The 27,021-nt window shown below is 40.7% G+C and overlaps 1 protein-coding gene across 1 annotated transcript; it reads left to right on the forward strand.

Moving 5' to 3' along the window:
- Positions 1-314: 314 nt before the first annotated feature.
- Positions 315-27,021, forward strand: RNF20 (ring finger protein 20). The gene is made up of 20 exons (XM_052644702.1): positions 315-412; positions 1,482-1,636; positions 6,864-7,031; positions 7,151-7,298; positions 7,451-7,633; positions 10,442-10,560; positions 15,083-15,229; positions 15,409-15,486; positions 15,917-16,036; positions 17,161-17,340; positions 18,236-18,371; positions 18,690-18,811; positions 18,936-19,306; positions 20,533-20,650; positions 21,232-21,381; positions 23,696-23,908; positions 24,463-24,588; positions 24,747-24,887; positions 25,587-25,688; positions 25,969-27,021. The coding sequence occupies exons 2-20, from the start codon at positions 1,508-1,510 to the stop codon at positions 26,143-26,145; spliced, it is 2,928 nt and encodes a 975-aa protein (XP_052500662.1). The 5' UTR covers positions 315-412; positions 1,482-1,507; the 3' UTR covers positions 26,146-27,021.

Here is a 27,021-nt window from a genome sequence, read left to right on the forward strand (position 1 = left end):
CTGAGCAATTTTCACTATTCATAGTAAAAAAAAAAAATAAAGAAAGAAAAACAGGTCGCAGTAGCAATGGTTAACAAACAGGAAAAAAATCTGGGACGTTTCCTCTGACGTCAGCGAGGCCTCTACAAAGCGGCCGCCGGGTACCCAAGAGCTGCTAGACCGCACTTACTTCCGGAAGCGGGGCGCCCTCGATGCGTGTCACTTCCGCCCGGTTGAGTCTTGTCCTTCTCGCTGTCAGATTGAAGCTACTTCCTCCTTTCTTTCCCTTCTTCCTCCCCTTGGCCCCGCCTCCCGGAAGCTTCGCTGGATCTTCACTTGCGGGTTAGGGGTGAGAGGTGGGAGGGCTACGCGGACCTTGGTGAATAACTGCCCCGCGTTCCACTCCCGGGCGGCGCAAGTTGGAAGAACTCAGGTTAGATCTCGGCCAAGGGCGGGACGGGACTCAGCGGGCAACGGGTATCCCCACCCTCTTCCGCTCCAAGGCCTCCCTCTCCCAGGCCTGTAATTGGCCTCTCCGAAGGCTGGGGTCCTTGGCCCCTCTGGAGTCGGATTGAGGCCATTGTCCTCCTCCTCTCTCTCCAGGCGAGGTCCCACTCAGGTTGCTGCCACCGATACCCTTCTCCTGGAGCTTCAGTTGGAAGCGGAGTTGAGTGTCGTCTCGGTGATGGCAGGGCTGATACCTTCAGTAGCAAAGTGCTTTAGCATCTATTCCGCTTCTTTTGAGCTCCGAAACCTTGGGAGGCGAGTAGGGCAGAGACAGTATGTGGTCACTTGCATTGTGCATATCAAGAATTCCTTTCCAAGGCAGCACGGCTCTCTAAGAGTTAGTACTGGGATTCACACCCAGATCTAGCTTCTCTAGGGTGACACAAATTCGTGGGGAGAGCGTTTAGAAATAGGGAAACTGCAAATATAAAAAGGAGAGTTAGCATTGCTGAGTGCATGCTTCGTGTTCGGCCTTATGCTAAAGTCTTTCTGTACTTATTCATTCCTTATGAGGAGCATAGGAAACATATACTGTTGTTATTTCTGCTTTAGGAAATTGAGGCTCAGAGATGATATATGGCTTGTTCAGTATTAATAAAGTAGACATCTCCCAGGTCTCTTCCAGCTCTCTGATTCTCCCAACACTGTATAATTAACTGATTTTCTATATTTCTAAATTAAACTATATTTTCAGATGTTGGCATTTCAGGAAATGAGATGCCTGAAAATTTTCTAAGTTTCTTCATCCTTTGCCTGTTATCTTGTATTTTAGTAGCATCCTATTTAGAACTTTGTAGTTCTGTAAATTCAGCTGCGACTCTTACTTCACAATTTACTTTTCTCTTTCCAAGAGGAACCTGAGGATCATGTTGCTAAGTGTGAAATTAATGGACCCGGGTTAAAGGATTGACAGGAAAAGTTGCTAGTTTTTACATCATAGATCGACTCTAGTTGCTCTCCTTGCCTATCTTACCTAAGATTTTTTTTCTCTCCAGGAAAACAGCTATCATCTTGTGCCACGATGTCAGGAATTGGAAATAAAAGAGCAGCTGGAGAGCCTGGCACATCTGTGCCTCCAGAGAAGAAGACAGCTGTTGAAGATTCAGGGACCACAGTGGAAACAATTAAACTTGGGGGTGTCTCTTCAACGGTATGTGGAAATAATGCTATGAGAGTGTGCTTTTCTTCTTTCAGTTGCAACCTAGAAGTAATAATTATGGAAGCCTTTTGGAGTAAGGGAAGTTGATTTGAAAAGAAGAGGGAGATAAAACAGCCAAAAGTAGATGAAATGATGTGTTGCTCATTTCTGAAAAAGAAATATAATGACATTTGATCTTTGTTTTTAAAAGTATATTCATATTCTTTGAAGAGTCTGGTGCCAGATTCAGCATTGATTGTAGTTATTTAGCAGTGGGAAGCTATACACTGATTTTTCATTCATTGGGAACTAAGGGGCCAGGTACTAAGAGGCAGTGTAGCAAAATCAATCATTGAGAGAGTGCCTTCTTATTTCCTTGTCTGTAAAATGTAATCATAGTATCTACCTCATTGGGGTTTTGAGAGGAGGAAATGAAAGGGTTCCTGTTAAGGAACGTTACTTTTTAACATGGTAAGTACTCAGTATATGTGCTCTATTAATAGTTTTTATTGGGCCAGATATTGTGTCTATAATGGTGAGTGAAATAGATATCTTCCTTATTGTTATGGAGTTGTCAATTTTTTTAGACAGTTATACACCAAAAACTTATAGCAATGTTATATGTCCATTAGACACCATAATAAACTCACTGTAATAGGTAAGGAGTCTGTATTTTGGAACTTAATCATAGGGATATGGTGTAAAAATGCTTTACATTTGTATAGCCTACAAAACCATATCTACTTTTTGAAATTGAGGATCAGAGAGTAATAGGAACATTCAGAGTAAATTATTGATGAAGCATTGTTTCTGGGTTTGCTGTCTGGGATTCATCAGCCTCCTGTTGCCACCAGGTGATTTTGTCTTGGCACTGTCTCACATCATGCATCCGAGGGACATTTTTTCATTCAATAAACATAAATATTTGTTGAGCATCTGTTATTTGCCAGACACTGTGCTTTACACTAAGGACAGCTCCTGGACTTCAGTTTGTAGGTTGGCACTGAGAAAAGAACAGACTGTTATGATAGAGTGAAAAATGGGCTCTTCCCAGAGATAACTACATATGCTAAGGGATGCACAAAACACGCATCCCAATTAGGACTTTATCCAGAAGGCAGTAAGGAGCCACTGGAAGGTTTTAAGCAGGGAAGTAACATGCTCTGACTTAGGTTTTGAAAACAGATTATAAGGGAGCTAAGTTTATAAGAAGGAGTTCAGTTAACAAAATTGTTCCCTCATTCCTTGTCTTTCTCCTCCCTCCTATTCTTCCTCTCTAAGGGTGGGGAGCTGGGGCAGATATCCACTGATCCTGCCCCAGCTGGTTGACAGTTGCCCTTGAAGGCAATAACTTCTCTTCTGCACTTCAAGGTTTCTGTGGTAAACCAGCTGAGATTGTGGAACAAAAAACTTGGAGACTGCATGGTTTGCTTCAAGTGGGAACACTGGTGGTGTGACTGGAGCTGTCCACCAGAGCTGTGCTGAAGTCTGGCATAGGATGAAAAAGTGTCTGCTGTATGTAGAAGACTGTTGCAATAATCTTGATGAAGGATCACAGTGGCTCAGGCCATTGTGAAGATAGTGTCAACATGATTTGTTCGTGGATTGGATGAAGGGTATGAAAGAAAGGAGGCAAGATGAGCCCAGGATTTTAGAAGTATGGAGTTTTCACAAGCTGAGCTAGGGAGGTATATGAAAGGAGCAGATTTTGGGGAGCTGTGGGGGAGCAGTCATAAGTTTGATATTGGACTATAAGTCTGAAGTATTTATTAGACCTATGAGTGAACAGGTAGTTGGATGAGGTGATCTGCAGCCTGTGGAGAGGTCTCGGCTAAAGCTGAACATTTCTGAAGCATTGTAGATGGAATTTAAATCCATGAGACTATAGGCTCTCCTGTAAGGGACAAGCATAGGTAAAGAAGTCTGAGAACCGGGCCCTGGAGCAGCAACACTTCATGTCAAGGAGATGAGAAGAGGCTGACCAAAGAGGGGCCGCTGAGGTAGGAGGAGAAGAGGGAGGGCGGGATCCCAGAGGCCAAAGGAAGAAAGAGTTTCAAGAAGGAGTTGATCAGGGGCTCCTGATGGGTTGAGAAAGGGGAGGACTGAGACTTTAGATTTAGTAATAGAAATTACACTGGAGACTCGACAAGAACTGCATTGGTGGAATGGTGGCAACGGCAGCCTGATTACAGTGAGCTTAAGAGAATGTGTGAGGGGAAGAATTAGGGGAAAGAGGTAGAGATGTTGCTTTGGAGGAGTGTTGATGTAAAGAACCAAGAAAATGGGACCTCAGCCCGAGGGAAATTGGGGGTTGAGGGAAGTTTTTGTTTTTTGTGTTTTTAAAGTAGGAAATATGGCATTTTTATTTATTGGTGAAATGATTTGATAGGATAAATTTGATCCTGGAGGAGAGCATGGCTGCCTATTCCAGTATTCCTGCCTGGAGAATCCCCATGGACAGACGAGCCTGGTGGGCTACAGTCCATGGAGTCACAAAGAGTCGAACACAACTGAGCAACTAAGCATAAACTTGATGATGTAGGAGAGAGAGAAAGCAGTTACTGGTTCTGTTCTCTCTCTTCAACAGAAGAGAGAATGTAATATAACGCACAAGGCAGGGATGGGGCCTTAACTAGGAGAGGAACACAAGGGATGTGGGTTCAAATATAAGTAGGTCAGTAGTTGGGCTTGTGGGTAATAGATGTGGACATGCTTTTCTGATTGCTTCTGTTTTTTTTCAGTGAAATCAGAAGCAAGACTCATCTGAGAGTGAGGATGGGGGAGAAAGTTTTGGAGGTGTGAAGAGACAGGAGAAGGTACGAAGTAGTCATCTTGAAGAGAGAATGGACTAGAGAGATGGGGTAGAGTTGCTGGACAGCACTGAGAACCCACTTGAGTTTAAACTAAGGCCAGTCAGCATGGTGCTTTATTTATTTATTTATTTTGTTAGTCACATTCAGCTTCATGGATATAGGTGGAGAATTGGACACTACCGAGTTTGGGGTTTTTAGCAGGCACATATAGAATAAGGGAGGAGAAGGTTATAAAACAGTGTGACTAGTCACGGAATTTAAGTTTGATTAAGAAGGAAGCAAGGGAGTAAGAGGAGTGAAGGACATAGGTTTAGGATGAAGGTGTAGGACCATTGGAGTGTAGATCCTGGAGTTGCTGAAGAGTGGATGGAGTCAGAAACCTAGAGAGAGTGAGCTACAAAATTGTGGAGAATGAGGTGTTGGAAATTGAGTTTATAGAGAACATCCAAGTATAGCTAAGTCTAAGACTAAGACTAATTAGGAGTTTGGTGGCCGAGGGAGCTAAAGGACAAGATCTTTGGAGGAGATGAAGTCAGGTTACAGGATCTGAGATTCAAGAAAGATCATCTATATGGGAATTGAAATTAGTAAGAAGTACAGCATGAGTAGGATTGGAGAGAGTGATGACATGTCAGGTGCTAAATCTTCAGGAAATGTGGAGAAGTGACGTGGGCATTTGTAGATGAGTGCAGCAAGGCAGGGTGGTGGGTGGTCCAGACCACTGGCATGATCTGCAAAGCTAGGAGGTTTTAGGGAGCAAATAGATAGCGGCTTAGAAGTGGCAGTGGAGAATAAGGAGGACACCTGCCTGTTTCCAGGCCCAGGGCTTCAAAGGGTGTGGGAGAGAAACAACCACCACTGGAAAAGCCTGTAGGGAAACAATGTTCTCATCCAGGTTTCAGGTGGAGTAAGAAGGGGAAGGTGATATTCAGAAAAGTTAAAGATGTCATTTATTAATAGTATTCATAAGCTGGTACAGTTGGGAAACTGTTGACTATTTTGGTGTATCAAGAATGTTTAATCAAATAGAAAATTAAAGGGAAACGTGAAATTGGTGCTCTAATAAATGATTCTTACTTTAAAATAGTCATTAATTTCTAGTAAAGTAAAAGCATAATCTTTTCAACATGCTGTTTTTTTGCCTGAGGTTCTTCCTACCTACTCGCTACCCCCCCGAACCCCTATCAGTTTCTCCTCAGAGAGAGGTTAAAGGTCCTGAGAGGGGTACACTGTTATTGATCGAGTGACATTTTTGCAGAAACAAAAGAGAGCCTGATCCTGAGCACAAGTTGAGGTTTTAGAGTATGGGCATAGGTTGGCAAACTGTGTGAATGGATCTAGGAGATGGGGAATTGAAGAACTTTCCATCTGATGGCTTCTATTTTCTCTTTAAAATAGGAAGCAAAGTCACCTGCTTAGTGTGATTTGAGAGCAGATAGGGTTTCGTAGTTTGACTTTGCTTCGATGTAGAATAGGAGCTAGTTCACTTGTTAAAGAAAGAAACATTTTTGGACAAATGATGAAATCTGTTCAGGTTAGAACTCACTTTATAAAGGTGCCAGTCTCTCTAGTTAAATGACCTTATCTAGAAGTCTCATCATACTGGGTGTAGGAATGGAGGAGTCCAATACGTGGATTGATTCAGACTGGGGTTTGTGTGCAGAAATAGAACAAAAAGATTAAAGGTCGAGAACTTGAGGAGCCCAGTAAGCTGGAGTGTGAAGGAATATACAATAGGGTATAGTCAAGGTATGGAAGATAGTGGAGACAGAGGAGAAAGGAGAAAACTCAATATTTTGGAGTCCAGATGAAGCCTAATATGTTAGGATAAGGTCATGAGGTATCCAGGAAGATATCAGGGAATGGAAGATTCAGGGAATGGGAAGTTGGAATTAAAGATTTCAGATGTGGCACAGTTCCAGATATGACAGAAGTCTAGGCTATGGCTTTTGAAATGTCTGGCACAGTGATGGAGGTAGTCATTGAAGTTAAGGAATTCAAAATGCTAACAGTCTAGATGCTAGAGGATTAGATGGCTCGTGCACTTGTGGACATGTCCAAATGTATATTGAAGTCACTAGATGTAGTGACAGGGACTGGGATACAGAAGAACTTGGTTGGCAAAGTCTTGGATGAATGAAGAGCAGTCCTTAGGAGACAGATGACTGATTGGGGTAGAGGGTGACCTGGCTGGATGGTGGAGCCTCCCAGTAGCAGTATTCTGTATGTGTACATGTGACTAGCACAGTGAGCTGAGGTCAAGATTCTAGTGTATTTGTGTATGTCATTTTTTCCTCCAATCGTAACAGACATGTATTTATTTCTTCTGCTGTTACTTCTTATCCACTTATTAGCCCTTGTTGAGTTTAACAGCTGATATGTTTAATTTCTTTATGGAGATTAATAAGATTGGTTTCCTGGGGCAGGAGGAGTTAGACATTCGAACACTGCAAACCAAAAATCGCAAACTGGCAGAAATGCTGGATCAACGGCAGGCCATCGAAGATGAACTCCGTGAACATATTGAAAAACTGGAACGAAGACAGGCCACTGATGATGCCTCACTATTGATTGTCAACCGGTACTGGAGTCAGGTAGTAGCTTGTTAATTTACTCCGGTTTTGGTTTGAGCATTGTAGTTCTCCTTAGCCTTCTCTTTATTTCCAAAGTTGCTTCCTTTTGTATCTTCATAACTGTACCCCCTCTGCTCTAGTTTGATGAAAACATCCGTATCATCCTTAAGCGTTATGATCTGGAGCAAGGTTTGGGAGACCTACTCACAGAGAGAAAAGCCCTTGTTGTGCCCGAGCCAGAACCAGACTCTGATAGCAATCAAGAACGGAAAGATGACCGGGAGAGAGGTGAGTGTTCGTGACAAGTTTACCGCTGCATGCTTTCCGGGTGTTTGAAGTAGGGCTTCGCTTTGAGGCTCTCCATCTGAGGGGAAAAAGTAGATTTTGATATTTGCAGTTTTATAATTTTAGGGGCTTCTTTTTTCCCCCTGTGTCCTCAGGGGAAGGGCAAGAGCCAGCTTTCTCTTTCCTTGCTACTTTGGCCAGCAGTTCCAGTGAAGAGATGGAATCTCAGCTGCAGGAGCGCGTGGAGTCCTCCCGCCGAGCGGTGTCCCAGATTGTGACCGTCTATGATAAACTGCAAGAAAAGGTGGAGCTCTTATCACGGAAGCTGAACAGTGGAGGTGAGGCAAAACCCGAGAGATGGGGAGCAGAGGGGGAGGAAGAGGAACTCACTTTTGTGTGTGAGTTTGTAGTTTTCAAACTTACACATTATTATTATTTTCAAACTTATATCTTTACTTTTAATTAAACGTCTTAAAGTCAGTTTTAATCTGTTCTTGTTTTTTTTGTTTTTCTTTTACCTCTTGTTATTTTCAAACAAAGTTGGCTCAGGTTTTAGAATTGTTAGATCTCAATGTTTAAAAAGGTAAAACAAGATACATGAATGGAAAAATGTCTATTTGAAATAAAACTTCTATTTTATGTTACTATTCAGGGTTAATACAGAAACTTACATTTGTATAATGTAGTTAAGTACTTGTGTAGCTAGGTTACATCTTATTAAATGTCCTTTAAATAATAATCATGGTCTAGTTGTAATATTTTAATTTCTCTGATTATCATTAAGATGTTTAACCTTTCATTTCTGAGAGAGATATTTCAAATATAATGGAGGTTGAATCACTGGCTGGGAAAAATAAGAATTTTCTTACTCTGTAATTTTGTTTTTAAAGATACTTAGGCCAAGTTAATCAATAGAATTAGAAGGAGAGGCATATTAAGGACTTGGTAAAATTTTGTGGTCAAAAGTTTTTGTTTTTCTAATAGTGTGTGTGTTTCTGTATTTTATTATTTATAACGGATACTTGTTTTAAGATATGCAAATCAGAAGTCACAAAAGTCCTCCCATCTTACTTTTCCAGAGATAGCCGTTGTAAATAGTATTCTTTGTGTCCTCCCAGACTTTTGTGCTCATATGTTATATCTACCTTGTGTGTTCCCAGCTATGCCTCTTGGTGCCTCACTCTTTGTTTCTCCATTTTCTTGCCCTGTTTCTGGTGTCTAGTTGGAGCTTATATAATGGTGAATGAATGGCTATAAATCTTCCCTGTCATCTAATGTAAGCTGAGTTGTATGTTACTTCTTTCTCCCTTAGCTCTACTTGAATAGTTAGGAGGTATTATTTAACAATATGCACGTGGATATCAGACAGAATGACATATGCAGAGACTGTGTCACTGATAAACTTGATTTTATAAATGAATATCAAGAAAGGAATTACTTTGTTTAAAAAGGAACTGAAAAGAGTAGTGGATTAAATGGTACTTTAAAATTATGCCTTTTGATGGCATGCATTTTAAGGTAGAAGTCAAGGTAAAAAGTAAAAACATTCAGTACAAGTTACAAACTGCTAAGCTGCTATTATTTATAACATGAAAGATGGTTGCCATTGATTAGCTGAATGTTCTAATAGACGAAGATGCGTGAAGTGTGAATTGTAGCATCAACTCTAACTTTTGGCCGTTCATTTTTCCCTCATGTTTATTTGGCGCTTGATTCAATAGAATTACATTTATCAGCTTGTTTATTAAGTCCCTAAATGTTTATTGAGCTCTTATTATATTCTGGGCCCTGTTCTCAATATCTTAGGATATTAAGAGGACTAAAATTCAGCCCCAAGTTCTTACCTTAGGTTTTGAATCAGAATCACTCTTGAGAGTTTTTGGCACATACTGTTTTTTGGCCCTGCCCATGTGTATTCTTATTTAGTAGGTATAGGACGAGTCCTAGGTAAGTATCTAATTTTAAAGGTTCTCCAGGTGATGGTGACAGGTAATCTTGGTTGAAAACCATGAAAACCACCACATGACTGACCTGTGTAACATTTCTAAGAGTGATGCCAGTTTTATTTCCTGATAACTGTCTCTAGGGTCAGTATATCACCTGAGAGTATCAGGTCAGTATCACCTGAGAGGATTTCAGCTATAGTATTTATGACTCTAATTTTAAACATACTAATTTGGTATGTTAAGTTCTATAGGTGTACTTCCTTCTTTGTAAATAACACTATACATTTCAATTCTTGAGTCTCCAGAGTACATCTAGCATAGTATTCCAGAATATGATAAGTAATCCTATGTTCTTGTCTTTATTCTTCATGATTTTATAGATGCCCATTTGAACAGTGAAATTGCTGCTCTCTGCTGTGCCCTTCCCTTCTCTGCCAATAGGGAGAGGCTTCATGTCTCTATTAGTGAATACTAGGAATTTGTGATCGGAGAAGGCGATGGCACCCCACTCCAGTACTCTTGCCTGGAAAATCCCATGGACTGAGGAGCCTGGTAGGCTGCAGTCCATGGGGTCGCTAAGAGTGGGACACGACTGCGCGACTTCACTTTCACTTTTCACTTTCATGCATTGGAGAAGGAAATGGCAACCCACTCCAGTGTTCTTGCCTGGAGAATCCCAGGGACGGTGGGCTGCTGTCTGTGAGGTCGCACAGAGTTGGACATGACTGAAGCGACTTAGCAGCAGCAGCAGCAGGAATTTGTGATAGCCTTAGAAAACAGAATTTTACTACTATTAAGTCTGAGACTGATTAGAGATACTCTGTCTTGTCTACAAGTCTAAAATGCAGTTTTTGGGGGTGACCGTTCCTTATCTGAATAAAGTTATAGGACCCCCTCCATTTTTTTTCACAAGGCATTTTGGTTTCATAGAAAGGGATGGGCGTTATGTGACCTTGCCTCTGTCTACCTCTGCAGAAGCACAAGGTTGACTGATTTTCTTAAGCAAGGGCTTTAATAAGGACTAAGCCCTCTAAGCAAGCCTGGGTACTTAATCTGTCATGGGAAGATCTTAAAAGCCAGCTATTTCTTGAAGTTTCCAGGAAAGTGAAGTGAGCTCGCACGTGAATACTTTGTCGGGATAGACAGTTGTAAAATGTGACACCTTAGCTGCTAAACTAAAGTACAGTTCTTCTCCCTCAGACAATCTGATGGTGGAGGAAGCAGTGCAGGAGCTGAATTCCTTCCTTGCACAAGAGAACACGAGGCTCCAAGAACTGACAGACCTCCTTCAGGAGAAGCATTGCACCATGTCTCAGGAGGTACCTGACCAGAAAGCAGGTGGCGGTTTCCAGTGGGCTGTGCCAGGCGTTGACTCAGAGTACTGAGTGCTTTAAAGGTCACCTTACTCTGGAAAGCCTGCTTTGATATTTTGAAGGGCAGGTTAAAGCAACCAGCTCTGAGAAATCAAAACCCGAGGAAAGGTTTAAGGGAAGGAAGGAATCGAATGTTTCTCCTTGACTTTGTTTAAATAGACATTATAGGATTTTAGTTTTTAGGAAGAATTGCCATCATGAAGTTTTGCAAAACAACACAGCAAACCCTCAAATATTAAATTAGTCCAAAACCCATGTACAATGTTACTGAGGAATGGGTTGGTGGAAATTTATCTGAGAAAGAAAGAGTAAGAAATACTGTATTTATGATGATCTGTGAACTTGAGAAATGTGGGTTTTTAGTCCAAACTTGGACACACATAGTGCCATAAGCAAACTGTGTCAAGATTTGGGTGTTTATTTATGTAAAATGACTGAGACAAAGTGGTGATAAGCCTTGTTTTGAAATTTGACCTACCTTAGTTGGGCCACCCAACTCTTATGCTTATAAATTAATAGTTACCATGTATTTAGTGCCTGGCACTTAGGTAGTTTATGAGTGTTATCTCCCATGGTCAAATAGCTCTCATCTTATGGCTAAGGAAACACTTTCAGAGAAATCGGTGACTGGTCTGAGAGCATACAGCCAGAAAGTGATTGGACTGTGATTCAGATGTCGGTCTGTTTAACTTTAAAGCCCATGTTCTTCATTATACCCTGTTTCTGAAACTCCAGTGCCAAGGTACACGATGGGCTGGTTGCATGGGAATTACCTGGGAAGTTTAATCATACTTCTCATCAGCCTTCAAAGGGGTTGTAGTATCAGTTCAGTTCAGTCACTCAGTCGTGTCCGACTCTTTGTGACCCCATGAATCGCAGCATGCCGGGCCTCCCTGTCCATCACCAACTCCCGGAGTTCACTCAGACTCACATCCATCGAGTCAGTGATGCCATCCAGCCATCTCATTTTCTGTCATCCCCTTCTCCTGCCCCCAGTCCTTCCCAGCATCAGAGTCTTTTCCAATGAGTCAACTCTTCGCATGAGGTGGCCAAAGTACTGGAGCTTCAGCTTTAGCATCTTTCCTTCCAAAGAAATCCCAGGGTTGATCTCCTTCAGAATGGACTGGTTGGATCTCCTTGGAGTCCAAGGAACTCTCAAGAGTCTTCTCCAACACCACAGTTCAAAAGCGTCAATTCTTTGGAGCTCAGCCTTCTTCACAGTCCAACTCTCACATCCATACATGACCACAGGAAAAACCATAGCCTTGACTAGACGGACCTTTGTTGGCAAAGTAATGTCTCTGCTTTTCAAAATGCTGTCTAGATTGGTCATAACTTTTCTTCCAAGGAGTAAGCGTCTTTTAATTTCATGGCTGCAGTCACCATCTGCAGTGATTTTGGAGCCCAAAAAAATAAAGTCTGACACTGTTTCCACTGTTTCCCCATCTTATTTCCCATGAAGTGATGAGACCAGATGCCATGATCTTAGTTTTCTGAATGTTGAGCTTTAAGCCAACTTTTTGACTCTCCATTTTCCCTTTCATCAAGAGGCTTTTTGGTTCCTCTTCACTTTCTGCCATAAGGGTGGTGTCATCTGCATATCTGAGGTTATTGATATTTCTCCCAGCAATCTTGATTCCAGCTTGTGTTTCTTCCAACCAGCGTTTCTCATGATGGACTCTGCATAGAAGTTAAATAAACAGGGTGACAATATACAACCTTGACATACTCCTTTTCCTATTTGGAAACAGTCTGTTGTTCCATGTCCAGTTCTAACTGTTGCTTCCTGACCTGCATACAGATTTCTCAAGAGGCAGGTCAGGTGGTCTGGTATTCCCATTTCTTGAAGAATTTTCCACATTTTGTTGTGATCCACACAGTCACAGGCTTTGGCATAGTCAATAAAGCAGAAATAGATGTTTTTCTGGAACTCTCTTGCTTTTTCAATGATCCAGCGGATGTTGGCAATTTGATCTCTGGTTCCTCTGCCTTTTCTAAAACCAGCTTGAACATCAGGAAGTTCACAGTTCACATATTGCTGAAGCCTGGCTTGGAGAATTTTGAGCATTACTTTACTAGCCTGTGAGATGAGTACAATTGTGGGGTAGTTTGAGCATTCTTTGGCATTGCCTTTCTTTGGGATTGGAATGAAAACTGACCTTTTCCAGTCCTGTGGCCACTGCTGAGTTTTCCAAATTTGCTGGCATATTGAGTGCAGCACTTTCACAGCATCATCTTTCAGGATTTGAAATAGCTCCACTGGAATTCCATCACCTCTGCTAGCTTTGTTCGTAGTGATGCTTTCTAAGGCCCACTTGACTTCACATTCCAGGATGTCTGGCTCTAGGTGAGTGATCACACCATCATGATCATCTTGGTCGTGAAGCTCTTTTTTGTACAGTTCTTCTGTGTATTCTTGCCACCTCTTCTTAATATCTTCTGCTTCCGTTAGGTCCATACCATTTCTGTCCTTTATCAAGCCCATCTTTGCTTGAAATGTTCCCTTGGTATCTCTGATTTTCTTGAAGAGATCTCCAGTCTCTCCCATTCTGTTGTTTGCCTCTATTTCTTTGCATTGATCACTGAGGAAGGCTGTCTTATCTCTTCTTGCTATTCTTTGGAACTCTGCATTCAGATGCTTACATCTTTTCTTTTCTCCTTTGCTTTTCGCTTCTCTTCTTTTCACAGCTATTTGTAAGGCCTCCTCAGACAGCCATTTTACTTTTTTGCATTTCTTTTCCATGGGGATGGTCTTGATCCCTGTCTCCTGTACAATGTCACGAACCTCAGTCCATAGTTCATCAGACACTCTATCTATCAGATCTAGGGCCTCAAATCTATTTCTCATTTCCACTGTATAATCATAAGGGATTTGATTTAGGTCATACCTGAATGGTCTAGTGGTTTTCCCTACTTTCTTCAGTTTAAGTCTGAATTTGGCAATAAGGAGTTCATGATCTGAGCCACAGTCAGCTCCTGGTCTTGTTTTTGTTGAGTGTACAGAGCTTCTCCATCTTTTGCTGCAAAGAATATAATCCATATGATTTTGGTGTTGACCATCTGATGATGTCCATGTGAGAGTCTTCTCTTGTGTTGTTGAAAGAGGGTGTTTGCTATGACCAGTCTATTTTCTTGGCAAAACTCTATTAGTCTTTGCCCTCCTTCATTCCATATTCCAAGGCCAAATTTGCCTGTTACTCCAGGTGTTTCTTGACTTCCTACTTTTGCATTCCAGTCCCCTATAATGAAAAGGACATCTTTTTTGGGTGTGAGTTCTAAAAGGTCTTGGTTGTAGTATAGTGGTGCTTATAAAGAAACTGGATTGTAGTAAAAAAAAAACAATAGTATAACTTTCATGTTTTAAGGTATAAACTAGGTGCTTCCAAGATGAGAAGGTCTTCTTCCTTGACCAGCCCTTCCCTAACCTTAGCGATACTAAGCTGGAGAGGCACAGTGCTTTGCTCAGCTGACCTCTTGTCCATGATGGCTCTCATGGCTGGCTGTTGATACAGCCTGTCAGCTAAGAGCTCTCCTCAGTCGTCCACTGGAGTGTTGCCTCCCCATCATGGCTGTTTCAGGGTAGTTGGACTTCTTATGTGGCAGTTGGCTTCTCCTTAGAGGAAGAGAATTAGTGTTTCCAGAATACCAGGTGGAATCTGCATGGCCTTTCAGACATCTTGAAGTTATGTAGCATCATTTCCACTGGGTCACCAAAATTGACCCAGATTCAACAAGTGGGGACGTTGACCTCACCTGCTGTTGGGAGGACCGTCAAAGAATTTTGGAGCCATATTTTAAAACTAACACAAGGATATGCGTAGATTGATGTGAAAGGTATGAGTTTGGTGTTGAGAGTATTAAACAGCACTAGCTATGTATAGCTCCTAAGTAAGCAGAGAACAACATAAAGTTTTGTATCTTTATAGCATCTAATTCTAGATTGCCCTGGGGTCAGCTTGAAAAAGGGAATGGAAGTTTTCCTTTCATTCTCTTTGGATTGTCATTTGAGGGAATGTGGGGAGGGAAGGTTGAAGGTAAAGATAACTGTCTTTTCTAAATAAATCTTTGAGTTTTTATATCCTAAAATATTTTTCTGGTAAAATGAAGGATGTTCTCTTTTACCTCTTAAAAAACACATATTTTCTGATGGGCTTGTGGTCTGTATAGGGAAATGGTGCTTCTCAGAGGTATAAAAATTACTAAATATTAGGTAGTCTTTTCCTTGTGAGAGTTCTTAGAGACTTCTATAGTTTTCTTGATTGTGACTAATCCAGAACTGTTGAAAGAACCTGTGATTTCAGTTTTATCCTCCTATGTTGGAAAGAAAGGGAAGTATCTCTTACTTAAATGTTTTCTATAATGATACAGTAAACGGTTAATTCTGTGGGATTTGGGATTTAAGGCATTCCTTTTCTAACTTGGTCTTATTTTCGGTATATTTTTCTGAACACCTTTCTTGGGGATGCAGTTTTCCAAGTTGCAGAGTAAAGTGGAGACAGCTGAGTCACGAGTGTCTGTCCTGGAGTCCATGATCGATGACCTGCAGTGGGATATTGACAAAATTCGAAAGCGGGAACAGCGACTTAACCGACACTTAGCAGAAGTCTTAGAACGGGCAAGTGCTGTTTTATTCATAGTTTGAAGACTGGAATCATTTTAAGGAGTCTACTCAGAAGGGATGGGCTTGGATAATATCAATAGTACTTGAGGACAAACAGGCTTGTTTGAAAGTACTTTGCTTATCAGACTAAAATTCTAGGGTCTCTCACTAAAGAATCTTTGTCTTCTCCATAGGTAAATTCAAAAGGTTATAAAGTGTATGGTGCAGGGAGCAGTCTCTATGGTGGCACAATCACAATCAACGCCCGGAAGGTAAAATCAGCGATGCCCTCAGAATGTGTTTTTTTGACCTGGTGTCAGGTATTGCCTTAGGCTTTCCTGCTGTCGCAGTGGTGGGCAATCCGCCTGCAATGCAGGAGATGTGGGTTTGATCCCCGGGTAGGGAAGATTCCCTGGAGAAGGAAGTGGCAACCCACTCCAGCATTCTTGCTTGGGAAATCCCTTGGACAGAGGAACCTAGCAAGCTATACTATAGTCCAAAGGGGTTGAAAAAGTCAGACACTACTTAGCATCTCAACAACAGCAGCAGCAGGTGTTGTTAGGTACTTAGGAGTGTGTTCACAAGTAACAGTGTGGGTTTTTACTAGAAGAGTGGATCAGTGGAGATGGAAGCTTAGGAATGGGAGTGGTTTAGAAATTCCTTTTCTTTAGTCTCATTTTGCTATTTCCTCCTTTTCTCCAGTTTGAGGAAATGAATGCGGAGCTTGAGGAGAACAAAGAGTTGGCTCAGAACCGTCACTGTGAGCTGGAGAAACTTCGGCAAGACTTCGAGGAGGTCACTTCACAAAATGAAAAACTGAAGGTAGGAGACACAGCTCTGAGGGGCAGTAAAATAAAACTTCTTGCTGATAACCTCACATTTATGAAGTGTAACATAGAGCATCATAATTTATGAGGGAAGAGAAAAATAGAAGTTTTGTTGCTGTATCTGTCTATTCAATTATTTAGTTACTTAATATTTATATCCTGCCTTGTTCTGAAAAGGATTTAAAGCAGCCTTCAAAGGTACATTGACTAAATCAAAGTGCTCTAATGTAGGACCTTGGAGAAAAATGAGGAGTAGGGTAAACTAGGGTGATGATCCAAAATGGATTTTTTAAATGGGGCTTGTATACAAGACATATGCAAGAAGCTTATATGTACTTTCTTCTGGCCACTCCCATGTCAGTTCTGCCAGATTGTACCACAGGATTCAGCCCTGCAGTTTCTAACTACCAAAACAGAGAAGGAATTGTGGTCAGTGATTCTGACCACAGGATCAGATGGTCAGTTGATTTTCACACCTGCCCATTAGAATTTTCTCCCATGGTTCTTGGGTGGAAGAAAATGGATTCCTAAAGTCTTCCCACCACTCTTTCAGTCGCAACCACTTGTCTTTTATAATTCGATACGTTTCTAAGTAGATATATGCATAAAGATGTTTGAACTGAAAAAATGAAAAACAGAACACAAACAGCCCGAGTTGAATCTGTCAAAGTGTTAGAATAATTTAACAGTTGCTTAGAAGAAGCATAAGTATTTTTGATACAATATCAAAAGTATTTTTCTCTGTGACTGTCTACAAAGAGAACAGATTAGAGACCAGTGTCCTCAACTATCTTCTTAAAACAGATATCCTGACAAATTTCATAGTGCTCTTCCCTGTCCCTAGATCTGACTGATTTCTTCTAGTGTCCTTGGACACATAGTGTACACCATGTATCAATTAGGACAGTCCTCAGGTGGAAGAATGCAGGCACCAGGTACTACCTCTTGGAGGATCTAAATTGATTTGGGGTGGATTCTATGTAACCAGAGGAATAGGTAGATGTATTTCACAAAGTTTGCCTCAGATGCACAGGACATCAGAGGGTTTAAGAGTTTTGTTTCCCTGGCTAGCATCCTAGATTCTGCTTCTGACTTTTCTTTCCTTCGGGCACTCCTAAGGTGGAATTACGGAGTGCAGTGGAGGAAGTGGTCAAGGAGACTCCAGAATATCGCTGCATGCAGTCACAGTTCTCCGTGCTGTACAATGAGAGTCTACAGTTGAAAGCACACTTGGATGAGGCTCGGACCCTGCTTCATGGCACCAGGGGAACCCACCAACGTCAGGTTGAGCTCATTGAGGTAACAGCCTAGCTTTTCCTTCTGTGTATAAGCTTTCTCCCTCATAAATTTTATAATTTTACTCTTTTTTGCTCAGTTAATTTTTTATTCATTCAGCAAACATTTATAGAGTGGCTGTAGGTCTTTACTCTGGTAGATGGTGGCTATCCTGCCGTCAGGGATCATACAGTCACGTGGGGAGAGTAGTATCCAGTAGAATGCAGTGTGGTGCAATAGAGCATGTCCAAAACAGGAGTGATAAAGGAGTGATAAAGGAGTGACAGCAGTGATAAAGGAGCATCTGATTAGACTGTGGACCTGCCCTGATTCCACTTGCCAAAGTGGAGTGTGAATCTTAAGGATAAATACAAGCTTACTGGTAGATAGAAAAAGGAGAAAGGTTTTAAAAAAATAGTTTAGTGTGGCTGAAGTCTTATGTGCGTGGGGGAGAACCGTGTATAGAAGCTGCATGGCTATGTAAATAATTTTTCTTTAAGGCAGAAACTTTCATTTATGTGTTCACTTCTGCATTTTCCTTAGCCTTTAAGTTTATGTTTCTGGTAGTTGGTCATTTACTATATGTCTGCCAAATGAATTTAATATATCTTACTTGACTATTGATATACTGTTTAATTCTTTAGTTCTCTAACTAAATTGTAATACTGTCAAAGTTAGGAGCCATTTCCTGTATTTCTTGAGTCTCCTGCCAGTTCTCAAATCAGTATTGTGCAGCTCTCTGGTACTCACTAAGTGTTGATTGAATGTATTGATTAAATTGGAATGAATCCCTCTTTTCTTGATATTTTCTTTTTTTCTTCTTAGACCCTTACAGGTCAAATTTAGGAAACGTAGTCCTAGAACATGGTGACATTGCTTCATTTTGATAAGAATGTTTGGTTTCTTTTTCTGTGTGTAGCGAGATGAAGTTAGTCTTCATAAGAAGCTGAGGACGGAAGTGATCCAGCTGGAAGATACACTGGCCCAGGTCCGCAAGGAGTATGAGATGCTGAGGATAGAATTCGAGCAGACCCTTGCTGCCAATGAACAAGCAGGTACCGTTACTCTGGCTCCACCCTGCGGCTCTGCTGCACGTGCCTTCCTTGAAAGACAGCGTGGTCACCAGGATTTTTAGTACTAACTGGAGCTCAGGAGTCCTAAAGAACTTGAATTCTGCATTCATTTTGGTGTTCAGACTGGGTGCTTGTGTTTTAACTCAAGTTGGTCAGCTTTGTTTCCATATTCTGAGAACGAATCTTCCTTTTGACAATTCTTCCTGTTTCTTGGAAGTCCCTCGTGTGTTCTGCACTTTCTTTCCTCGTGCCTTTGTCCTTGTCCCAGTTCTCCCTAACTTTGCTGTTGCTGTATTTAAGGCCCCATAAACCGGGAGATGCGCCACCTCATCAGTAGCCTCCAGAATCACAACCACCAGCTGAAAGGGGAGGTCCTAAGGTATAAGCGGAAACTGAGAGAAGCCCAGTCTGACCTGAACAAGGTAGTAATCAGGAGGAGCAGGATAAGTATTATTTACAGCTAAGTCTGCAAAGCTGTCTTGGGGTGAGGAGAACAGTGTGGTCACCATAAGTGTGTGTGCTGCTTTCCTTCCTCTGCCCTCCCAGACTCGGCTGCGCAGTGGCAGTGCCCTCCTGCAGTCTCAGTCCAGTACTGAGGACCCTAAGGACGAGCCTGCAGAGCCAAAACAGGATCCTGAGGACTTAGCCGCCCAGTCTGCTGCATCGAAGGCATCTCAGGAGGAGGTCAACGAAATTAAGTCCAAACGCGATGAGGAAGAGCGAGAACGGGAAAGGAGGGAGAAAGAGAGGGAGCGAGAAAGAGAGCGGGAGAAGGAGAAGGAGCGAGAACGAGAGAAGCAGAAACTAAAAGAGTCAGAAAAAGAGAGAGAGTCTGCTAAGGATAAAGAGAAAGGGAAACATGATGACGGAAGGAAAAAGGAAGCGGAAATTATCAAACAATTGAAGATTGAACTCAAGTAAGAGCAATGTTTTTAGAGTAACTGTTTCTGACTCTGAAGTGAAGGTTAGGACGTTGTACTTGAATGATGGCATGGCTTATTCAATAATTGTAATATTTTCATTGTAACCAAGTGTACAGTTAATGTGATCTCAGTTCTTGATCAAGTGGACAACTTCAATGGCCTGCATGGCTGTTGTATAGTCCGGTTCAGTGATCAGGTCTCAGTAAACCCTGTTGTTGCAGCCTTATTCCTCATGAATCAAATTAAGGAAAAGGATGTCACAATTGAGATAATACTCATGAGAATTGTTGGACATTAACTACTGCTGTTTACTAGATTTGGGCAAGTTGTTGGCATTCATTATAATTTAAATTATAATAGGTGGAATATGTATGGCTATAACTTGAACAGTATTGATCTCTTTGCCTGATGGTGAAGTAATTTGTGTATATATCAGATCATTTAAAGAGGTTTCTAGGAAGTTTACTGCTGCAGTCAGTGAAACAGTAAGACAGACCTTTGAGTCAAGAAACACTGCCATAACCTCACATATCACCCCCCACTTCCTCCTGCACAACCAGGAACTTTGCTGGTAGAACTGGTTCCTTCTTGCTCTGCATTGGTCATAGTTGAGTCTTTATTGATGTTTGGATTGGAGGGGCTACTGTCCTCAAAACGTTCAAAAAGGACTGTTAAGAGGTTTGAAAGTTTAGTAAGATAAAGTTTTAGTCTTTAACTGATGATTAATCACTCAACTGTCAAATCTAGGATTAGTGGTATATTTTAAACTGAATTTTCTCCTTTTTTTCTTTTTTCCTCTTGCTGTCTTTGAGGCAGAGTTGTTGTTTTTGTTGTTTTTCTCAAGTATGGTATCAGAATCATCTGAGTGATTTACTTAAAGTACATTCTTGGACCGCATCCCAGACTGCAGAACCTCAGTTTCTAAGAGTGGGTCCCCAGAACTTTGCCTGTTTAAGAAGTGCCACAAGTGCTTATCTTATAACTTTATGGTGGTGAATTCGGTCTGAAGAGAGAAATGATTCCTTTATACAACTTACTTTTCTATACTTTGAGTGTGTCCAGAAGTCTCTTAATAGTCTTTGCAAAAGTTTTATCTTTTAGATGTGTTGTATAAAGTGTAAAATAGAACTGTTTAAGATAATTCGCTCAATTCAAAATTCCCTTGATCTGATGCCCTTTGTTTTCTCATTATACCATTCCTCTCCACCACCTCATCCTAGGAAAGCACAGGAGAGCCAAAAGGAGATGAAACTGTTGCTGGATATGTACCGCTCTGCCCCAAAGGAGCAGAGAGACAAGGTTCAGCTGATGGCAGCAGAGAAGAAGTCTAAGGCAGAGGTAACCTGGTCTGACATTAACTGTCATTCTGATCGAAATCTTCATTTGTGGGATTTTCCTTTACACTTCTGAAGGTTGTAGTTTCTTTATCTTTAAAGTTAGTGTTTAAAACTTAGCAGCATTTTCTTCCCTTTAGAAGACCATCTAAAATAGAGATTTCCAGATTTTCCATCAGACAATTATGGGGAATAGGAGTAGCCTTTTCAAACTTTTTGCTCCCCTATTTGCCATATGAATCATGGTAATACTGACTTTCTTCTTCTGATTACTTTTGGAAAGAATGCCTTATGCTTTTAAAATTTGGGAGCCTAGAAAAAAAGGGTGAAATTACTATTTTAAAGGAAAGAACATCTGCAGTTTTCCAGAATGCTGCTTATAGAAGCATGTGATATTGGAATGGAGTGGTAATAAAGCAGGGCTGAGATGTAGCGCACTGATGTATCATTTGCCTCCTTTCACAGTTCTGTAAAGGTTCTTTTGGTGTTTATGGGCCCTCTATCTGTGCACAGATTTAATTGATTTTTGAAATTGTGTGACAGCTTTTTTGTTTTTCTTTTTGTGTGATTCCTTTCCTCCTATAGTTGGAAGATTTAAGACAAAGACTCAAGGATCTGGAGGATAAGGAGAAAAAAGAGAATAAGAAAATGGCTGATGAAGATGCCTTAAGGAAGATCCGGGCAGTAGAGGAGCAGATAGAATACCTCCAGAAGAAGCTGGCCATGGCCAAGCAGGTGGGCGTACTTTCTTTATTTAATGAGCTTTTTAAAGTAAGTTTTGCTTTTTAAGTAAGTAATTGACAGTGAAATTGATCCTGTCATTCCAGTTTGGTTTTTTTTTTTTGGTTAATATTTTTTTCCTCTTATGTATTTGCTTGTTTGTTTTTACATTGAAGTCTTTCATCATTCAGTTACTTTGTTTGGTGTATTTGAGAAGAAGGAAATTTACTCTTATTATCACATGGATAGCCAGTTGTTCAGAAACTGTTTATTGAGGAATCTGTCCTTTTTTTGCTGGAATCAGGGGATATAATGAATATATAAAATTTTATACACATTATGGTTATGTGAAACTAAGAAATACATGTTCCCCCAATAGTTTACAAATAAATGACTCATATGTTAACTGTGGTAGTTTCTGAGTCACAGCACTGTAGAGACTTGTCCCCTTCTCAAAGGAACATATATTTCTTTATTTTTAAGTCCCAATGAATTTACTAACATACCAAAAATGGTTAGAAAAATCATATATCTGCATAAATAGACAGAAGTACACATAGGTGTTTAATATGTGTGAAAAAGTTTTAACTCAACAGAATAAAGGAAGATAATTAAATGTGGTAGGGCAAAAACATAATGGAAAACATATTGGAAAGACAGTGGACATATATTTCAACACTACGTTATTCTAAGATAACTCTCAAATGGAACATATATGTATGTTATATAAATGTATATATATAAACATATATATATGTTATATATTGTGCTAAAGAAATCTATAAAAGAGCCAGAAGAAAACAGATAAGTTTTTTTTTTTTAATTTGACGTGGAGAAGACCTTTTTAACTATTAATAAAAGCTTAAAAAAATGAAAGAGTGATAATTTTGACTTATGGAAAAAAATCACAGAAAACTTATGCTTGGCGGCAAAGCCAAAGGATAAATGACAAACAGGAAAAATATTTCTAACTCTTCACAAAAAGGCTTATCTTTTTAATATACAAAAAATTTCCCCAAAAATGATAGGGAAGGAAACTCAAAAACCCAATAGAATAGGCATAGGATATGATCGGGGCTTCCCTGGTGGCTCAGCAGTAAAGTACCTGCCTGGTAATGCTGGAGATGTGGGGTTGATCCCTGGGTTGGGAAGATTCCCTGCAGAAGGAAATGGCCACCTACTCCAGTATTCTTGCCTGGGAAATCCTGTCGACAGAGGAGCCTGATGCTTATAGTCAGACACAACTTAGCAACTAAACAATAACAACAACAAAGATATGAATAATTCACAGAAAAATAAATGGCTCGTAAATGTATGAAAAGATGCTCATAATTTATAATAAGATAAATGTAGACTAAAACTGTTTTTGTATACTGTTCTGCATCTATCAGATTGTTATGAAACTTAGATGTTTTCAGTATGTTGGAAAGTTTGTAGATTACAGTTAGTATTGTAATTGTGGAAAAGTATGAGAAAATATGAGATTGTATGGTGGAAATTTTCTTACCCAACTCCTACTTGATCAGTTTGCTAGGTAACAGTTTGTATAATTTTTGTCTGCCTCAGCTCCCTTCAGATACAGATGAACTAGTGAGTATCAGGCTAATAATCAGTGCCAGCGGTTTCAGATAACAAGGCTTCTGCTGTATTCCTCAGTTCAGTTCAGTTGCTCAGTTGTGTCCGACTGTGACCCCATGAGCTGCAGCACGCCAGGCCTCCCTGTCCATCACCAACTCCTGCAGTTTACCGAAACTCATGTCCATTGAGTCTGTCATGCCATCCACCCATCTTATCCTCTGTTGTCCCCTTCTCCTCCTGCCCCCAATCTTTCCTAGCATCAGGGTCATTTCAAATGAGTCAGCTTTTCACATCAGTTGGCCAAAGTATTGGAGTTTCAGCTTCAGCATTAGTCCTTCCAGTGCACACCCAGGACTGATCTCCTTTAGGATGGACTGGTTGGATCTCCTTGCAGTCCAAGGGACTCTCAAGAGTCTTCTCCAACACCAAAGCTCAAAAGCATCAATTCTTTTGCGCTCAGCTTTCTTTATAGTCCAACTCTCACCATCCGTACATGACTACTTGAAAAACCATAGCCTTGACTAGACGGACCTTTGTTGACAAAGTAATGTCTCTGCTTTTTAGTATGCTGTCTAGGTTGGTCTGTATTCCTAGGGCTAATCTAGTGACTAAGAACTAAGCTTCTTAAAAACTGTCTCTCCCTGTCACTTGATTATTTCCAGATTAATACTCAGCACGTTTAATTTCCTGTGTGCACGTCTTTGGAGTTAGAAGATTTTATTAAAATGAAGGTTCTTCTTTCTTATTTTAGGAAGAAGAAGCTCTCCTCTCTGAGATGGACGTCACAGGCCAGGCCTTTGAAGATATGCAGGAGCAAAATATCCGTTTGATGCAGCAGCTGAGGGAGAAGGATGATGCAAACTTCAAGCTCATGTCAGAGCGTATCAAGTCCAATCAGATCCATAAGCTGCTGAAAGAAGAGAAGGAGGAGCTGGCAGACCAAGTTTTGACTCTGAAGACTCAGGTAACTAGAATGAATAAAGGTTTCCAGAATCCTGTTGAAATAGAGCATTTTTTACGTGAAAATACATGTAAAAGTATGATTATTGTGGCACTTTTTATATAGTAGGAAAAAAAACCCTAAAAACTAATGTATATGATTAGGGTATTGGTAAATAAATTATACATTCATACAGCGGAGTACAAAGAGCTGTTTAAACAAATGTGAATCTGCCAATATAGAAAATTGTCTAAAATATATCACTAAGGGATTCATTTGTTTATGCATTTTGTGTTAAAAATGTGTATGTCTTTTGTGCGTGTGCCATGTATCTTAAAAACTTCTGGACAGCTGCATGAAAAATGGTAAGAGTGGCTATGTGATTACCTCTGACTGTTAGGATGAGAAATTGCCTTAGTCTTGTATGTAATTCAAAGGGTTCATGGATAGAATTAGTATTAGCTCGAGATTTCTAAAGAGTTTCTTTTATGGACCTGTGGATTAACAGAGCTTGGTCAGTTTTTTTTTTTCTCTCTCTCTTTCCCGTTTGTGTTAAAATGCTCCTTTCTTTTTCTGAGGTTGATGCCCAGTTACAGGTAGTGAGGAAACTGGAGGAGAAGGAGCACCTGTTGCAGAGCAACATCGGCACAGGGGAGAAGGAGCTGGGCCTTAGGACCCAGGCGTTGGAGATGAATAAACGCAAGGTACGATGGGTTACTCTGGGGTCTAATGTGATGGTTAGTCTTCGGACAAACAAATAAGTATGACACTGGTGAAATTGCAGGTTCACTTTATTCCTTGGGCTTGGGTTCATATTTTTTCTCACTCTAATAAGAGGATGTTACTTATACATCCCGCATAGGCAATGGAGGCAGCCCAGCTTGCAGATGACCTCAAAGCACAGTTGGAGATGGCTCAGAAGAAGCTACATGATTTTCAGGATGAGATTGTAGAGAACAGTGTCACCAAAGAAAAAGATATGTTCAATTTCAAACGGGCCCAGGTCAGTTGTTTTTCCTTCCCTTTTTGCCTTTTCGGGGTTTTCTGGACTCTGAAGAGACTTGTTTTTAAGAGTCACTGATCTGTTGTATGTAATTTCCTACTTAACTCCTTGAGTGACAAGACAGAGTCTGTTTTCTTCACTGAAAATTATCCCTAAAGCCTATCATGGTGCCTACCATGTAATGGGTGTGGAATCAGTACTTATTTTTTTAAATGAATGAGTTAGTGAAATCGTAAAGAATTATCAGTAAAAAAATTTAGAGTATTTTAAAGTTCTACAATTTTTCTGTTTTTTGCATATCTACTGTTTCTTAGGATGTCTTAGCTGTAAATCTGTAAATTTCAATCCAGTCTATCTTCTGCTTAAAATTAATTGCCTTCAAATAAAGTGGCCTATCAAGTTTTCATCATTTTCCTTTTTAAAAAAATTTAATCACTCTAAACTCTTTGACTGGATTTTCACAGAACTGAATTGAATACACTTAGATACAACTGAAGTTTGGTGATATGATTATGGTTGCTTGCTCTGAAACTAAAGAAAATAGTTTGTCATTTGTAATTCTCTACATTCTTAGAAGATAATTAGACATGAAAGGACAGAAAGTCCTTTCTTTCTACAGCAGAAGTTCAAGTTGGAGCCTTTAATTTTTCTCACAAATGGCAGGTCTGAGGGAGTAACAGTTATGCTCTCCCATCACAGGAAGACATCTCTAGACTTCGAAGGAAGCTGGAGACCACGAAGAAACCAGACAATGTACCCAAATGTGATGAGATTCTGATGGAGGAGATTAAGGACTACAAGGTTAGAAAAACTGCTTCAGTGATGTGTGTGTCTCTGTGTGTGTCTGTGTCTGTGTGTGTCTGTGTGTGTGTGTGTAGGCCTACTAACAAATTAGGAGAATAAATACTGACCTTCTTTACGTGAAAGTAACCAGACAACGGTTTATCTTGGTAGTGGGGTGGGGGGTGGTGCTATTATTATCTTAGTGCTCTGTGGAGTTTCTTACTGTTTGCTTCTTCATGAGCCATTTGGGTCATAAACCTTTATGGTTGCTCTGACTCAGATTCCTTTTTTTTCCTAGGCACGCCTGACCTGTCCATGTTGCAACATGCGTAAAAAGGATGCTGTCCTTACCAAGTGTTTTCACGTTTTCTGCTTTGAGTGTGTGAAGACCCGCTATGATACCCGCCAGCGCAAATGTCCCAAGTGTAACGCTGCCTTTGGTGCCAACGATTTCCATCGCATCTACATAGGTTGATCCAAGCCAGGAGAAGAAGAGGGGCAGGCTCCACAGGCACTTAGTCATTAACCACCGAGCTGCTACCTCCCCTCGCCTTGACTGTCATCCACAGGGCAGTGCTTCTGTCAACTCCCTTTCCTTCACAGACTGTGTCCAGGTTCTCCTCGCTAATACTTCGATGACTTTGGCTGGGGGAAAGGATTGGTAATGCCAGTCTTGGGTTTTAGAATGAATTAGAAACAAACAACTTTTGTCTTCCCCACCTGCTTTATTTCCTATTTTTAGACTTTTCAACCTCTTCTTCAGGCTCCCTGTGTAACCTTGGATTGTCCATTCCTCCTGAAGAAGTCAAATTGGTGTTTTTGACACCGAGAAAGAAACAAGGAAGAGTGGAGACGTGTGGCTGCTTGCAGTGGGTGGTGATCTTTTAGAAATAAGCTATCTGCAGGTCTGAGCAGTACTCGATCTGGACAGTAAACTTCTTGTAAACTTAGATTATAAAATGGTATCATCATGCTCCTTATTCCTGTTTGAAGCCTTAATGAAATTTATGTCCAGGATGAGTCAGCCCATCTCCTAGCTGAGTTCACTAGCTGAGTAATTTGTTAAGATCAGCTGGCTTCCTTGTTACAGTTATTTAAGTTTTGGATGTTCTGCTCATCAGTGTCTTTAAATTTCTTGAGGCCAGAATGATTTCAAATACTATAGCCCCCTTTCACCTTATAATGAAATCAAGATGGGAGAGGCTGGGGCACAGAGCCCCAGAAGAGATCCAGTGGGTATTCTGGGAACTTGATGCAGAGAGGCCTTGGTGAGCTATGAATTACTCTCATCTGCCTCTCCGCAGGGGTGGTTGTGACTCCTGTTTTCAGAAGATTCTATGTAATATTTCCG

Source organism: Budorcas taxicolor, chromosome 8 (assembly GCF_023091745.1).
Source record: "Budorcas taxicolor isolate Tak-1 chromosome 8, Takin1.1, whole genome shotgun sequence".
In the NCBI taxonomy this organism is placed as follows: Eukaryota; Metazoa; Chordata; class Mammalia; order Artiodactyla; family Bovidae; genus Budorcas; species Budorcas taxicolor.

Coding starts and splice junctions, on each gene's coding strand:
- RNF20 (XM_052644702.1), top strand. CDS start 1,508: ATGTCAGGAATTGGAAATAAAAGAGCAGCTGGAGAGCCTGGCACATCT. Junction 10,561..15,082: donor ATTGCACCATGTCTCAGGAG/GTACCTGACCAG, acceptor TTGGGGATGCAG/TTTTCCAAGTTGCAGAGTAA. Junction 16,037..17,160: donor CACAAAATGAAAAACTGAAG/GTAGGAGACACA, acceptor GGCACTCCTAAG/GTGGAATTACGGAGTGCAGT.